Genomic DNA, 15162 nt, shown 5'->3' on the forward strand with positions numbered 1-15162 from the left:
GATAAAAAATAAGACATACGGGGACTTCCCTGGTGGTCCAGTGGTAAAGAATCCACCTTACAATGCAGGGGACGCGGGTTCGATCCCTGGTCAGGGAACTAAGATCCCACATGTTGTGGGGCAACTAAGCCCGCGTGCCACAACTACTGGGCTCACGCGACTCAACTAGAGCCCGCGTGCCACAAACTACCGAGCCCACAGGCCCTGGAGCCTGAGAGCCACAACTAGAGAAAAACCTGCACACCACAACCAGAGAGAAGCCCGCGTGCCAGAACAAAAGATCCCGCATGCCTCAACGAAGATCCCGCGTGCTGCAACTAAGACCCAATGCAGCCAAAAAAAAAAGACATACATTTTTCCCTCTTCAAAAAAAAAACACGTGCTCCAAGTCAGGAGGATCTGCATTTGAATCCTTGCTGTCCATCCTGGGACACTCAGACAAATCACTTATCCTCTGTGACTTAGTTTCTTCATCTCTATTATTATTTTCGGGGGGGCATGCCATGCAGCTTATGGGATTTCAGTTCCCTGACCATCCCTGAGCGATGGCAGTGAAAGCCCAGAATCCTAACCACCAGGCCACCAGGGAACTCCCAGTTGCCTCATCTGTAAAATGAGGTTTCATGGATGAAATAAGATAAATCACTAACATACACAGGAAGAGCTCAAAAACCTTAACTATTATAACAGTTTGGATGAAGAGTGACCGAGAACCTGGCTCACTGTTGGTATCCAGAAAGCCAGAGATTGGCTAGAAGTGTCTCAGATATCTGGGCCAACAATGGAGGGACACATGTGGCCTGGTGTCATCCTGGGAGGTCATGGAGGGTCAAGATTAGAACACAGATCCTCGTTCCCAGTCAGCAGATATTCTTTCTTTGCTTCCATTTTTTTTTTTAAATTTAAAGTGGAGTATAGTTGCTTTACACTGCTGTGTCAGTTTCTGCTATACAGCAAAGTGAATCAGCCATACATATACATATATCCCCTCTGTTTTGGATTTCCTTCCCATTTAGGTCACCACAGAGCACTTGAGTAGAGTTCTCTGTGCTATACAGTAGGTTCTCATTAGTTATCTGTTTTGTACATAGTAGTGTATATATGTCAATCCCGATCTTTTGCTTCCATTCTTACCCACTACTCTATTCTGGAAGAGTTGACTTTTCTGCACTCTCCCCCTTCTCCTGGCTTCCCCTCCCCTGCTGTTCTTATTTATTTTTTAAAACTTTTATTTATTTTTATTTTTGGCTGTGTGTGTCTTTGTTGCTGCACACGGGCTTTCTCCAGTTGCGGTGAGCGGGGCTTCTCTTGTTGTGGAGCATGGGCTCTAGGCACGTGGGCTTCAGTAGTTGTGGCACATGGGCTCAGTAGTTATGGCTCACGGGCTCTAGAGCGCAGGCTCAGTAGTTGTGGCACACGGGCTTAGTTGCTCTGCGGCATGTGGGATCTTCCCAGACTAGGGCTCGAACCTGTGTCCCTTGCATTAGCAGGCGGATTCTGAACCACTGCGCCATCAGGGAAGTCCTCCCTGCTGTTCTTAGAGTTCTCTAAAGCTACAGTGGGTCTGGGTGGTGATCCTGCACTCCGGCTGCTGGGTCTTGAGGAAGGTGGAGGTTGAGATCATGCAGAGCAGCAACAGGAGAGGCCCTTGATGGCTCTGGAGAAAACAAAGTTTAAGCAACATCCTTTTCCCTTCTCTCCATCCTTTGAGGCATATCCTGGCTTTGGAGCCTGGTACCAAGAGAAATTGAGAGGTGTGATGTGTGGAAAGTTAGTGATGTGGCTGTAACACTTTTTTCATACTCTCCTGGAATTGTTTTTCCATCTCTGTTCCCTTACAGGACTGTGATCCCCAACTCTTGCCTTACACAGAGTGTATATGTGTGTGTGTGTGTGTGTGTGTGTGTGTCCTGCACCATAGTACTGTGGAGTGTTTGTGTTGTGTGAAGTGTGGGCAGCAGGAGTATGGGTCTGTGTTCTGGGTGGTGTATGTGAGGGGCGTGTGCATGTGTGCGTGTTGCATTGGTCCGTGTGTGGTGAGTAGATTTTTTTACCTGCGCTATGAGTGTGATACATGCATGTGCAGTGTGTATACTAAAGGGTGAGAGGGCTGTGCGCTGTGAGGGGCGTGTGTAGTAGGTGACTATGCGTGCAGCTTGCCCTGCTCCCCGCATGCGGCAAGCCTATGGAGATACGACATGAGGTTGCAAGAGTGAAATAAAGCACTAACGCACAGGAAGAGCTCAAAAACCTTAACTATTATACTAAATATTTGGGGGAAGAGTGACCACGATTCTTTGGCTCTATGTTGACGTCTATATTGGGCAGTATTGTCTCAATACAGGGTGCCCCATGGGGGCTAGGAGGGGGCGCTGTGGGTGGGCGCCGCACGGGGGGGGCTGCGAGCCGACATCACGTCTTCATTAGCTGGGCTCCAGTGGAGGGGCCTGCGGACGGGGAGAGAGCGAGAGCGAGCCCGGCCTCCCGCCAGGGAAGGAGGGACCTTGGAAGAGCCAGGATGGCTGGTTGGAGTTTAGTGGGAGTAGCTCCCTAGGCAAGCGGGCAGGGGCCCGAGTGTAGATTGGGGGCGGGGCTAAGGGCAGCTGCTGGGTTCCGAAGGATTGGGAGGGGCCCGGAGTTTGCGAGAATGGCTGGGGCGGGGCTAAGAACGGGGTTAGGGGCGGGGCTAGGGTCTGGGGGTAGGACTAAACCTGGAGCAGATCTGGAGAGGAACTAGGGATGGGATTGAGGGCTGGGCCTCAGCGGCCGAGCTAAAGTTTAGACCTGAGATAACGGGGAGGTGCTAAGGTTAAAGTGGAACAAAGAGGGAGAGGCCCGGAATGAACTGGGAGGACCCGGATGAAGAGCGCAGCGGAAGCTCAGACTTGGGCTAAGACAACGCAGCCTAGAGCGGAGGGAGGCGGGAGACTGGGCAAGCACGAGGCGGAGTTAAGGGCTGGACTGGGGCGAAGCTGAGATTGGGGTTTACGTTGGACTCGGCCAAGCTGAGGTTCAGGGTTGGACTTCTGCGAGGAAGAGTCTTGTAGAGACGAAGAACTAGGCTGAGAGATATGTCGGTTAGGACGACACTGAGGACTGAAAGGTGGACTAAGGAAAAAACTGAGGACGATGCCACCTGATGGGACGACAGCAGCACCGGTAAGGAGGGGACGTGGCAGCAGATTAGGGGAGGGCTTCCAGCTGGGGGCGTGGCATGGGGGCTGGCTTGAGAACCCAAGGTGGATGTGGAACCTGAGAGAGCCCGACGAAGGAGGCGGGGTCAAGGACTGGCTGGGGCGGAGTTAGGATCTGGGGGTGGGCTCACGTCGAGACATGGACCAATGATTGAGGACTGGGGTTCTGAGGACCTAGAGAACCGCCTGCGCGTTCAGTTGGGGTGGTCCGGTTGAAGCCAGAGCTGAGGCCTCTGGTTGTAAGGCTGGAAGGCATTGCTGTGCCGCACCGGGGGCCCAAGCCGCTGCCCAAGAAGTGCGGGGCTTGGCTGGAGCCCATGGTCCAGCGGCCAACTAGTCGCCGGGGCTGGGGCGGGAGGTTTCATTGACTCTGGGGCAGGAAAAAGGCTGGAAGTTCCACAGGTGACATCACAATCGCCTCCAGATGTGGGCGGGGTCAGGGAGGCATTTCCAAGGAAACGGGAGCTGCCCTGCCTTGCTCCGTCCTCTTTCCTCCTTCCCTTCCTTGGTTACTCCCTTCCTTCCTCCCTCTCTCCCTCCTTCCCCAGTTCTGCTGCCCGGGTACCCCACCTGAAACCCTACCCCTTGTGCCGCAAGGTCGGGGGGAGCGCCTCAGCTCTCCAGACTGGGAGGATTCTGTACAAATGAGCATCACCTGTGAGTTTTGAGTTAGGCCCCTGCGCCCAGAATAATGCCCTACTGAGAAAGAGACCACAAGCCTCCCTCTTCCTTTTAAGCTATCACCCTCATTCATTATGAAGTCGCCCCTGTGTCCAACTTCAATCACTTCTGCTGAGGAGCTCTGGACTCTGCTTCAGTCGGAAACTCCGACTGAAGATCTGAGGAGAGTTATTAAATCCCTCCCCTTGGCAGAACTGTAATTGTCAGGGCTTCTTGGGGGTGTCAGGGGAGTTAGTCAGTGGACCCTGCATATAAGCCTCTTCCATGGTGACTGGAGAGAGCAAGCAGAGTTTGAATCCTGACTCTGGCTCGCACTCCTCTGGCCTGACCTTAGGGTCCAGGCTGGATATGGGAGGCTGTGGAGTCAGGACTGAGTAAAACCAGAGGGTGAGGAATTGGCTATATTAGAGTTGAAAAGCCGGCGTAATGGTAAGTGATAGCTGGCAGGGCAGGTTTTGGATAGGACCATAAGTAGACAGGCTGAAAGAGCATAGACTATGGAGCCAGGAAAACAGGATTTGAATCCTACCTCTGTCATCTGTTAACTTGTGTCTTTGGACAGGTTACTTACTGTAAGTCTCTGTCCCCACCCATAAAATGGGCTTTGGTGAGGATTTAAAATCAAAGGCATATTTTAAAAGCACCCCCCCCGCCCCGAAATAAAGCCCAGCACAGTGCCTGATATTAGGAAGATGCTCATCCAAGGTCAATTCTCCTTCCCTAGAAAAGTCCCCAGGTTTGAACCCTGAGCAGAATCTCCAATGCCATAGCTTCTTTGTGGCTCCAATAGGGGCTTTATTCTCTTCTACTCATGTGTTCATTCAATCAACCAACATTTACTGAGCACTTTCCATGTTCCAGGATCTATAGATACAGAGGTGGATTAAATATAGGCCTTTTTCTCAAGTTGCTATAAACACATGAAGTACATTGGCGTAGGGTAAAGGGGCAAAAGAGAAGTGTGACCCATTCTACTTGGATAGCATTGTTCTTTCCAAGATGAGCAGGTGTTCCTGGGGAGTGGGAGGCAGGAGAGAAGGAATGGAAAAGGGAGGGGTGGGAAGAGGGATGGATGGACAAGAGGAACTTATAACTGAAGAACAAGGGCCTGGGTCCTGGGGACCAGTTCTGTCCTGATAAGGAGTTCTTACCTCATCCTGAAGGCAGTGGAATGCTATTAAAGAGGAGGAATGTGCTGAACCGGTTTGGCTGCATTGTGAGGGCTGGATATGGGTAGTGAGACAGAAGTCAAGGAGGCCAGGCAGAAGGTTACTCCAGCTGTCTTGGTCAGAGATAATGAAGGTCTAAACCAAGACAGAGGCAGATATGGGGGCAGGTAGGCATGGCAAGACTTGGTCATCAGGTTGGTGAGAAGTGAGGGAAGGAATGATCCCTAGATTTCTAGCTGAGGTGTCTGTTGCTCTCTGAAATGGAAGATACAAGAGGAGGTGGTTCATGAAGGGTAGGGAGAAGATGGTGGGTTCATATGGGACATGCTGGTTTGATGTTTTGGGAATGTCCAAGAGGACATTGGCTACATGCTCAGGAAAGCAGTCTGAATTGGAGACCCAGATTTATGTCATTTTATTAGTGGATGTTGAAACCATGGAAGTGGATAACATTATCCAAGACAAGCCTGTAGCTTCTTCTGAGAAGGAGACCAAAGACAGAACCTTGGTAATCACCAATTTAAGGGGTACAGCAGAGAAACAGGGGACAGCAAAGGAGTTAGGAAAGAACTAAAAAGCTGGGAAGGAAGAGAGATGAGAGGCGTCTGTCATGGGAGCCAAAGGAACAGTTTGCAGAAGAAAGAGATTGGTCAACAGGGTCAAATGAGATGAGACTAAAAGAAGGCCACTGGGTTTGGCTATTAGATCACTGGTGGCCTTTGCCTGGGCTATTCTGCTAGAGGGGCTGGGATGGCTGCCATGCTGTAGGTGGCTGGAGTAGAAGAGAGAGGTAGAGACTCTGAGCTCACTAAAGTAGGGACTAGGCTTCCTTCATTGGTGCCTAGTAAAGCTAATACATCCGTTAAATGAGGGAGTGAATAAACTTCGATTGAAAAGGAAGAGGGGTGGGATATGCAGTGGCAGAGTGAGAAACAGAGTTCATAGAGTGTTTTGTTTGAAGATGTTCATAACCTGTAGGGAGGAAAAAAACCCCAAACACTAAAGAGGCAGAAGGCGAGAATTCTGGCTGGGACCTAGAGTTCACGTGCTTGGGCAGGAGGAAGGAGGGCCACTTCCCCAGGCTGGAAGTTGATGAGGGTGGGGACAGCCATAGATAATGCTGGTGAAATTTTGTGCTGAGAGGAACAGAAGCAGGGTAGGAGTTTCCAGGAAAGTGCTTGGAGTTTCATTCATTCATTCCATTAATTTTGAGTACTTCCTGTGCTGTGGAAAACAGAAGGAGCTCACCAGGGACCAGTAGAAGGATGACCGAGTGCCACTGAAAGCCCAGCTGAAGTCCCCAAGCAGTCAGCTACCTTCCTTAAGCAGGATTCAGCTCCAGTACCCCAAAGGACAAAGCTAAGTGGCAGAAAAAGGAAGCGGCAGAGTCTACCCTGTGGTTGCTGATGGAGCTGCTGCCGGTTGGAGTTGTCTTTGGGAACACCCTGGGACAATTCCTGGAACCGTCCCTTCTTGCCTAGACTCTGGCTCACTCCTATTCATGACTCCAGATTCAGCTCCTATTATGCTTCTTCCAAGAAGGTCACCCCATCCCCATCTCAGTAGGTGTCCTTGTTCTGTCCTCCCACAGGCCTTTGTCCCCACCATTTCCCTCCCTATCAGTGTCTGCCGCACACTACTGTCATGCACTGTTCCACAGACCTCTCCTGCCTCTCCCCTCCTCATGCCCTCCCCCAGCCCCTTGACAGCAGGGACTGTTGTGTCGTTCTTTTAATCTCTGCATCTTCTGGGGACTGCACCTGGAGCTTCTCAGGAAATGTTTTTTGAATGAATGGTATGGGGAGGGGGGCTGCTGTTACCTCTCTGTACTCTCTCAGATATAAACAGGTTACCCAGCTGGGAGAGAGGACATCTGCTGGCTGGTGTAGCGTCCAGCACTGACGCATCTACCTTCTCCTCTGAAGGTGGGTCTGTCTGGGGGATCTCTGGCCCCAGGGGTCCCCACCACCCCTCACCTGGTGGTAGGCAGGAGGGAGGGAAGTGTTTGGTCCTGAAGGGGTCACCCAGCTGCCCTACCCTGAGACCCCTCCTTGTGCCAGACAGAGAGGGCCACCCCTTCCTGGAAGCCACAATCACCCCTTTCCTTTGTATGGCACTTTACGTATGGTGCACCAATATCTTTGACACATGTAAACTGAGTCCTCCCAACAACCCTGCAAAATAGGTATTACCGTCATCCGCATTTTGTGAATAAGGAAATGAAGGCTCAGAGAAGTAAAGTAACTTGCCCTAGGTCACCCAGCTAGACTTGGACCCAGGCCTGACTACAAGTTCAGAGCAGTTGCCACCCTGCTGCCCTTTGCTCCAGTTCAGCCGTGCTGGAGAAAGCCCGAGGTGGTGGTGCAGGACTCTTACTCCCCCTGCCTCTTATTTCCCTGAGATGGAGAAAGGGCATGGGAGGAAAGGAAGCAGAAAGGGAGGCCACTAAGTGGATCTGGGGTGTATGGGGGACCCAGGCCCCCCAGAGCCTGGTGGCGGGGGAGGGAAGGGGAGGAAGAATGTAGGGAAGGCTCAGACCAAGCTGCTGTCTCATCTCTCAAGAACTTTAAGGCCACTTGGAGTAACACACCCCCAGCCTGATTAGCTACTAGCTGGTGGCCAGTATGAGGTCTTGCCCCAGTTCCACCCCTTGTAGTGGCTGGATAAAGGCACAGTCCTCCTGGCCTGTTTGGAGGGAGTTAGCCAGCCATAGCACCCCAAGCTGGGCTGGCCTGGAACTTGGGAGTGCCCACCCCCTTTCTCCAGAGCCCCCTTCCTCCTCTGGGAGCGGGCGGAGCTGGAGTTCAGGGGGAACCTCCAGGAAGGTGCCTTGTCCTCTCAGCACAGGGAATCACTCCCTGGGCTTGTTTTAGATGGTGGCCCAAGGGGAGAGCCATTGGTAGACTGGGGCCTTAGGCAGGGTCAGAGGTGAGGCAGTGAGGGTGGAGGCTGGGAGACACCAGTGTGTGCACAGGGCTTGCATTCAGCTGAGCAGAAGAGGTAGGAACCTTTCTTCAGGCCTTTCCCCTAATCCCCAGGCCTCTCCCCAGCAGCTTCTCCCCTGTGCCCTGGGACACGGTATCTGTGTCGCCTACAAGGGGTGGACTGTTTGAGTCTGTGGCTCTAAGACTGGGGAGAGAGAATGGATGGGGAATGGGAACTTGATGAGTAAAGAGAAGGGAAAGAATCAAGAGTGAGCTTGGAAAAGGGGAGAGAAGTGAGAGTGAGAAAGGTGTCAGAGGGAGAAGAGAGAAGGAGGGAAAGGGAAGAGTCAGCGGGAGCAGCCAAGGAACATGACGCACTGGAGGCTCAGGCCTAGCTCCCCTCCAGGCTTGAGCTGTCATGCTGCAGCAGGCCCTGGGGATGGAGTGGCTTCAGAGGCTGTGAGCGGTCGGACACTGGCCTCCTGGGCCTGTGTGGGGCAGGCGTAGGAACTGAGGATGCTGCTGCCGCCAGGTTTAACTGCTGGGGACTCTGAAGTGGTGCTCCCGTCTGCCATGGCAAGAGGGCCCTCCCTTACCCAGGTACTCTGTGCAGTGGGGTAGCTGACAACTCCGAGCACGGGGTGAGGGGCAGGCAGGAGTCAGTAGAGGGCCCTGGGAAGGAAGGTAGGCTCCCACAGAAGGCAGGGGAGGGGAAGAGGCAGGTGTCACAGGACAGCAAGGGGGACTTGGTGAGACACTGTCCTGGGAGTCTGCGAGGGGCAGGCAGAGTCACACGCAGTGGACTGGGGAGAGGAGAGCGCTGGGCTGAGTTGTTACTACTCAGCAGTAGAAGCAGCTGTGGGGGGAATCCTGGCGGTCCAATGGTTAGGACTTGGCACTTTCACTGTTGGGGCCCAGGTTCAATCCCTTGTTGGGGGAACTGAGATCCCACAAGCTGCATGGTGCGGCCAAAAAAAAAAAAAGAAAGAAAAAAAAAAAGAAACAGCTCTGGGGGAGGGAGGGACGATGGTGGCAGCAGGTGAACCTGGTGAAGCCTTTATATTGAGCTGTGGGAAGGGAGATCCAGGTATGTTGCTGCTGCTGCGCAGTACGACCCACTCTTACCCCAGACTCCTACCCTGTCAGGTGAATTCAAGGACACTGACAGGTGCTGCTGGAAACACAGAAAGTGCACCGGGCACATCATCCATCCCTTCACCTCTGACTATGGCCACCACGACGTGCACCTGCACTGTATCAGCCACTGTGACTGTGATTCTAGGTAAGGGCCCTCCTCCTTGGGAGACCCACAGCCCAGGAGAGACTCCTGGGTAGAGCCAGATCCAAAATTTTCACTGTGGTTCCCTGCTTCAGCTCTGACCTGGTGCTGCCAGCCCGGCCCCAGCTTCTGTAAACCTGGCTTGTGTTCCAGGAGCCACGGGGAGGTCTTTTGGCAGACTGGGCTGAACCCAGTGCAAGCCTGCTGTCCCTCAGGCTTCTTGCTCTGGGCCCCTGGGGAGTCGTGGAGGCAGGGGAGCCAGCCTGAGTCCCCTGTGTGGCAGGCTGAAGGACTGCTCAGAGAAGACATATAGCAGTTCCGGAGATGTGGGCCTAACCTGCTCCCAAGATGTGGACTCGGCCTGTTTCAACATCATCCAGTGCCCATGCTTTGAGCTCATCCCAGAGGGAGAGTGTGTGGAGCGGTTCTGGTGTGGCTGGTGAGTGCCGGCGGGCCAATGGGGGTCACTGGTCCCCACACTCCGTCAACCATCTTTCCCTGTTCTCCTCTCCCCCGGGTGCAAAAGCTACAGGCCTGTCTCTGTGGCAGTGATCCACCATCCCATCCACCGTGAGTGCGGGGCAGATGACCTAAACCAAGAAGAGGAAGAGAAGGAGAAGGAGGAGGAGGAGGAGGAGGAGGAGGAGGAGGAGGAGGAAGAAAGCAAGCCTCCCATCCCGACCCAGGTGGGGCCCCCTGCCCTCCTCACCAACACAGGTATGGGCATGGTCACAGGTACCCCTGACTTAGCAACTCCCATCACCATCTGGCGTTCCGAAAGCCCCACAGGGAAGTCCCAGGGCAATAAGATGATCAAGAAGATAAAGAAGAAAAAGGGAAAAGAGAAAGACAAGGAGGAGGAGACGGATGAAAAAGCAAAGGTGAAGAAAAAAGTCAAGAAGGGCAAGTTGACTAAGAAGAAAAGCCCAGTTAAATCAGAATCACCTCCAGACTTAAGCCAATCGTTAAGCCCAAGAGAGTTGGCCAGGATGTCAGAGTCCAGCCCAGACAGCTGGCGAGATCTGGACAGTTACAATGACCCTGGGCGGGAGGAACCCTCCAGTAAGGATATTGTGGAGTCTTTATCACCCAGGAAGAGAGAGAAGAACGGGGTCCAGGCCACGAAGCCCAGGATGAAGACCTCACCAGTCAAGAAGGCCAACATGAGGAAATATCCCCCAGCATCAAACCCCAATCTCAGTTGAGGCCAGGGCGACCAGGGCGAAGAATAAATACGATCAAACCTGTAGCTGACCCCCTGCTTCTCTCTCCCTCCAACCTGGCTATTTCTGGGGGACGGGGGGGGGCAGCGTCTGGGCATAACTGGAGCCAAGGGGCTAAGGAGCTGCAGGTGTTTCTGAAGGGCAATCCGTCTTTCAAGAGGAAGCCCAGAGAAGGCAGGTGGGAGGGCAGGGAAGGGGCACAGCCCGTTTCTCTGTAACATCTTAGGTCCAGGGCAGGAGAAGAGCACCTCTGGGTGGGAAGGCGGCTTCCTGTCTACTGGGAGACAGGTCTGTGCAAAATCCACTTGGTGATAGGCATTGTGTGCAGTGATACCACTCATAAATTGAACCTTTTAACCCACTCTGTGCTGCCTTGCCTGGCCTTTCCCTACTCTAAGTGGCCCTGGGGCAGGTGCTGGTGGCATCAAAAGGAACATGATGAACCTTCCCAGCTGGTGTGGCCCTGCTCCTGCTAGGCCCTTCTAGGCCTTTTGTGCTGAATTCCTGTCAGAAGGCCAGCCCCTTCCCCCAACTCTTGCCAACAAACAGCCAAAGGGATCCTGAATGAAGGAAAGCAAGGCAGGAAGCTCTCCAAGTTTGGGCAGCAGTGGCCTTTTCTGACTTCTCTGCTGAGCCCCAAGCAGAGGAAAGGAAGGGGGAAAGCTTTGCTTTCCCAGAGCTGACAGGCAAAGCTCTGAGGTGAAGCCCTAGTGAAGAAACACAGGGAGATCAGTCCAGAACAAAAGAGGCAATGGGGCTGGGGGAAGCGACTAGTCAGCTCTCTTCGTCAGGGCTGTGTGTGTGTGGGACCAGGTGAGTGGGGGGCCCATCCTGGGGGAGATACACTTGACTCATGTGGAGGTACTGTCAGAGACCAAGGCCCAGCCGGCAAAAAGGGGAGAGAGAGGTGCAGGGTTCAAGTGGAGACACCCAGATTGACATGTGGCCTTTCTCCCATGTGCCAGAAAAGACTAGAAGGCACAGTGGATGGGGTGGCTGTGTGTGAGTGTAATAGCAGCTGCTAACATTTCCTGAGGCCTGATGAGGTCCCAGGCACTGGACTTAGCACTTCACACATTCTTTCTTAGTCCTCACAGCTGCCCTGCTGATATAGGTATCATCATCTCCATTTTACAGATAAGAAAGCTGGCTTAGAGACAACAGGAACTCGCTCAAGGTCACAGGGCTGGGAAGTGGAACAGGGATGTGACCCTAGGCAACATGGTACAGAAGCCACCTGCTCCTCTCTAAGTCCCTGCCTCTCTGATGGCCTGGAAGAGGGAGTCAAGGGAGCCCTCAGAGCTCCAAACACTGCTTTGAAAGCTCCCCCTCAAGAGCTGGAGACTTGGAGAGAGGCTTTGCCAAGTGCTCTGTAGAAACACTGTTTATTCAAATGACGGGCAGGAAGCGTGGCAGCAGGGGGTAGGGGCAGCCAGGTGGGGCTGGGCAGGTTAGCACTGCTCCCCTACGTCCCTTGTGATCCTGCTTTGATAGCCACCCAAGCTGTTGGTATCGGTCAGAAATACCTTCCCTCCTCTCTCCTGTCCCAAACTGAATAAATAGCATTCATCTCCCCACGAGAGCTGGGGGAGACTCACGTGCTGAGCTGGTGCTCCGTCACAGCCCAGAGTCAGGTGAGAGCAGAAGCTCAAAATGGCTTGTAGGGAGTAGAATACAAAACTGTTCCACTCTCATTTTCTTCTTCCTCTTCTTCCTCCCTGCCACACTCCCTTCTCAGCCTGGTCCCAGGACAGGTGGTCGGTGAGGACCTGGAGTGGGAGTATTGTTGCCTAGCGTACACTGAGCTCAAGTGCGCAAGGTCATCCAGACTGTCACCCATCCAGGCTGACCACCAAAGAGAACGTCAATTCACTCCACTTTATGGACAGAAAAGGAGGGGCAAGGAGTGAGGCAATGGGCAGCCAGGCCTCTCCCAGCCTCAGAGGTAACCAGAGTCCTAGGAGCAGGCCCCCTACCGATCCATCTCGTCCAGGAGTGGGGTGGCGTCGCCAGCAATAGACATGGGGGTGCTTTCGATCATAGGGCTGGGGGAGGGCCGAGGTGTCAGCCGCTGCTTCTGTTTCCGCCGTTCTGCCTCCTTCTCCTGCAGCCACTGTTCCGCCATCTTCCCCCAGTCGATGGCTGCATGGCTGTTGGACCTGGGAGGGAGAACAAGGGCCTTTGAGACTGGGACTCTCTAGAAGAAAGCCTTCCCAGCAATCACTGGTGAGCATCCATTCTTGCAGAAATGGACCTCGCCTCTATGGACAGCAGCCATGGCCTGCTGCCACACTGTGTTCTTCCCTCTTCTCCCAGAAAGTAGTCCTCCTGGGGACATCACCTGGGCCATGGCTGTCAGAAGATCCAGAGCACCTCCCTCTACTAATAACCTGTTCTGTGCCACCATCTGTATACTTACTTTGGCTGCTGCTGCCGTTGCCGGGAGCTGGAGGAGGGCTGGGGCTGGGGCTGGGCAGACTGAGGGGTGGTGCTGGCCTGTAGCTGGTGGTACTGTGGTGTGGTGATGGGCTGGCTTGGGGTTGTGTAGGAGTAGCTGGGGGTCATTAGTGGCGTGGCCACCGGCTGCTGGGCTGGCGTCGGGAACACCTGGAGAAAGGTGAACAGTTGAATCGGGACGGGTTTTGTGCTTATTTGGTTTTTCTGTGAATTTCTGGCAAGCTGAAAATTTGGGCTCCATCCAGAGCCTTCCAGCTGACCCTCTCCTGAGCAGTGTGTGGTTCTGAGCAGCAGAGGCAGGCCAACACGATGGGACCTGGCACAACACAGTGCACCCTTGACCACTTGAGGTTGCTAGAGGCTTGAGGATTCTAAAGATCCCAAAAGACTCTGGAAAGGTCAGAACTTCTCTCATTCCCGTTCCCCTTAAATGGGCCTGAGAAAAAGGAACATCTGCTGGAGACAGTTCCTAATGCTGTGGTAGCATCTTCTCCTTAGGAAGGCCCTCGTGGTGGGCACTGCAGAGGCCAGTCTATGGACACAGACTGGTAAAGGATGACCGTTCCCTTTCACCCTTCCCCACCCTCTGCAGGGAGCCTCCTCCCCAAGCCACGTACGTGGTAAGCGCTGCTGCCCCCTCCACTGCCGCCATAGCCATACTGGCTGGAGGCCCACTGCGCCGGGGTGGCATTAGGGTTCTGGCCTTGTCCTGTCACGGCAGCAATGGCACTGAACACCTGTGAGGTCATGTTCTGGGGCAGGGCGTTCACAGCCCGTGTCAGATCTGTAAGCACACAGAGGTGGGAGATGGGCATGTTAGAGGTGACAGTCCTTCTAGCTCCATCCCTCTTACCCCCAGTCCCCAGCACGAGCTCCTTACCTGCAAGGTTGATATTGGCTGGGGTAGCATTGATAGAGGCAGGTGTCCGGGTCCTGCTGCTGCTACTGGGGGTGATGCCTGTAAGAAATGGCCCAAATTATGTCTCACCAGAAACCTACTTCTGGTTTTACAACTGGGGGGATGGGAGAGGTACTGAGGTGGGTGGAAAGAAGGGAAGCTGGGGGGATTCCCTGGCGGTCCAGTGGTTAGGACTCTGCACTCTCACTGCTGAGGGCATGGGTTCAACCCCTGGTCGGGGAACTAATATCCCACAAGCCACGTGGTGTGGCCAAATAAATACATAAATTAAAAAAAAATAGGGAAGCTGTACAGGCAAAGTGGAAGATGGAATAGGAATTAAGAGAACTACAATGACAGCCTAGGCCCCAGCCCCTCCTGTAGAAGGCTAGTGATTATCTTGACTCAGCACTTAGGTGTCCCTCAACCACACTCCACAAGTCAGAGAGAGTAGAACTCACCTGGTACAGGATCCTGATAATGATCCTTAAACCATCTGAAAAGGCCATTCACAGTCGGGAAGATTTGGCCCCGGTACCGGAATCCTTCTGGAGTCACTGTTACATATTCTATCCTGGGATTTTGGGAGGAAACGTGCATCAGATACCACTTGTGGCCAGCTGTAAGAGAGCGGCCAGAGCAGATTTCCACCATGTGAAGTAGCCACACTGGGTGCTGGGGGAAAGGAGAGATAAAAGAGCCAGTCCCTGACCCTGTAAAAGGAGGCTGCACTCTGGGTGAGGTGAGGAGGGCACAGCAGAGTCCAGGCAACGCCAGGAGTCAGCAGCCCCTGGTGTGCTATGTTCAGGCTGCCGGAAGAAGCCTTGCTGGGGGCTGGGCCACCGTCCTGCGCTGCAGTATGTTGGCAGCACACTGCAGGTGAGGGTTACTGAGATCACAGAGTGTCAGGGTTGGGAGGGGCCTCCCAGGGCAGCAAAGCACAGCTCCCCACGAGCCGGAATCTGGAAGTGCTTCTTGACGGTGGTTGGTCTGCCCTTATTTAACACTTTGCCAGAGCAGAGAGTGGATCAGAGGATGGGCTCTGGGTTCAGACCCAGTCCTTGTTCCAGTTTTGTCTCTGCCACTCATCACCTATATGGCTTTGTACCAAGTTACTAAACCTGAATCTCGGCCTCATTTGTAAAATGAGGATAACAGCACTTAAACCTATAGCGTGGGTATGAGGAATAAATGAGACAACACATAAAGCACTTATCACAACACTTAAAACAGGTTGTGCTCAATAAAGGACAGCTGTCAACAGCCAACAGTCAACGCTAATAAGTACGGCAATGTGCTGACTCATATTAAGCTGAAACCTGCTTCCTAGATCTTCT

General features: G+C 53.5%; 2 protein-coding genes across 5 annotated transcripts in view; one reads left to right on the forward strand and one right to left on the reverse strand.

The window, feature by feature from the left end:
* Window positions 1-2679: 2679 nt before the first annotated feature.
* Window positions 2680-10494, forward strand: PROCA1 (protein interacting with cyclin A1). Of its 3 annotated transcripts, none has more exons than XM_067716594.1 (6): window positions 2681-3851; window positions 6282-6606; window positions 6883-6969; window positions 9115-9250; window positions 9531-9686; window positions 9774-10494. In XM_067716594.1, the coding sequence occupies exons 2-6, from the start codon at window positions 6546-6548 to the stop codon at window positions 10450-10452; spliced, it is 1119 nt and encodes a 372-aa protein (XP_067572695.1). In that variant the 5' UTR covers window positions 2681-3851; window positions 6282-6545; the 3' UTR covers window positions 10453-10494. The 3 variants fall into 3 exon arrangements, with proteins under 3 accessions (XP_067572696.1, XP_067572695.1, XP_067572694.1); XM_067716593.1 differs by having other exon boundaries at window positions 2681-3159; XM_067716595.1 differs by lacking the exon at window positions 9531-9686 and having other exon boundaries at window positions 2680-3159.
* A 1840-nt stretch (window positions 10495-12334) lies between these two features.
* SUPT6H (SPT6 homolog, histone chaperone and transcription elongation factor) overlaps window positions 12335-15162 on the reverse strand; it is a 30990-nt gene continuing 28162 nt past the window's right edge. For both annotated transcript variants that reach the window (XM_067716581.1, XM_067716582.1), the window contains exons 33-37: window positions 14287-14399; window positions 13808-13885; window positions 13545-13711; window positions 12890-13077; window positions 12335-12629 (exon numbers count right to left, since the gene is read on the reverse strand). In XM_067716581.1, the coding sequence (XP_067572682.1) occupies window positions 12443-12629; window positions 12890-13077; window positions 13545-13711; window positions 13808-13885; window positions 14287-14399 (733 nt within the window). In that variant the 3' untranslated portion in view covers window positions 12335-12442. The remainder of the gene's footprint in view (window positions 12630-12889; window positions 13078-13544; window positions 13712-13807; window positions 13886-14286; window positions 14400-15162) is intronic.

This window comes from Pseudorca crassidens, chromosome 19 (genome assembly GCF_039906515.1).
Source record: "Pseudorca crassidens isolate mPseCra1 chromosome 19, mPseCra1.hap1, whole genome shotgun sequence".
In the NCBI taxonomy this organism is placed as follows: domain Eukaryota; kingdom Metazoa; phylum Chordata; class Mammalia; order Artiodactyla; family Delphinidae; genus Pseudorca; species Pseudorca crassidens.

Excerpts from the sequence above, each read along its gene's own strand:
- PROCA1 (XM_067716594.1), top strand. The coding sequence starts at position 6,546 with ATGACTCCAGATTCAGCTCCTATTATGCTTCTTCCAAGAAGGTCACCC. Across the intron at positions 6,607-6,882 it reads GTCACCCCATCCCCATCTCA|ATATAAACAGGTTACCCAGC; the intron begins GTAGGTGTCCTT and ends GTACTCTCTCAG. Across the intron at positions 9,251-9,530 it reads CACTGTGACTGTGATTCTAG|GCTGAAGGACTGCTCAGAGA; the intron begins GTAAGGGCCCTC and ends CCTGTGTGGCAG.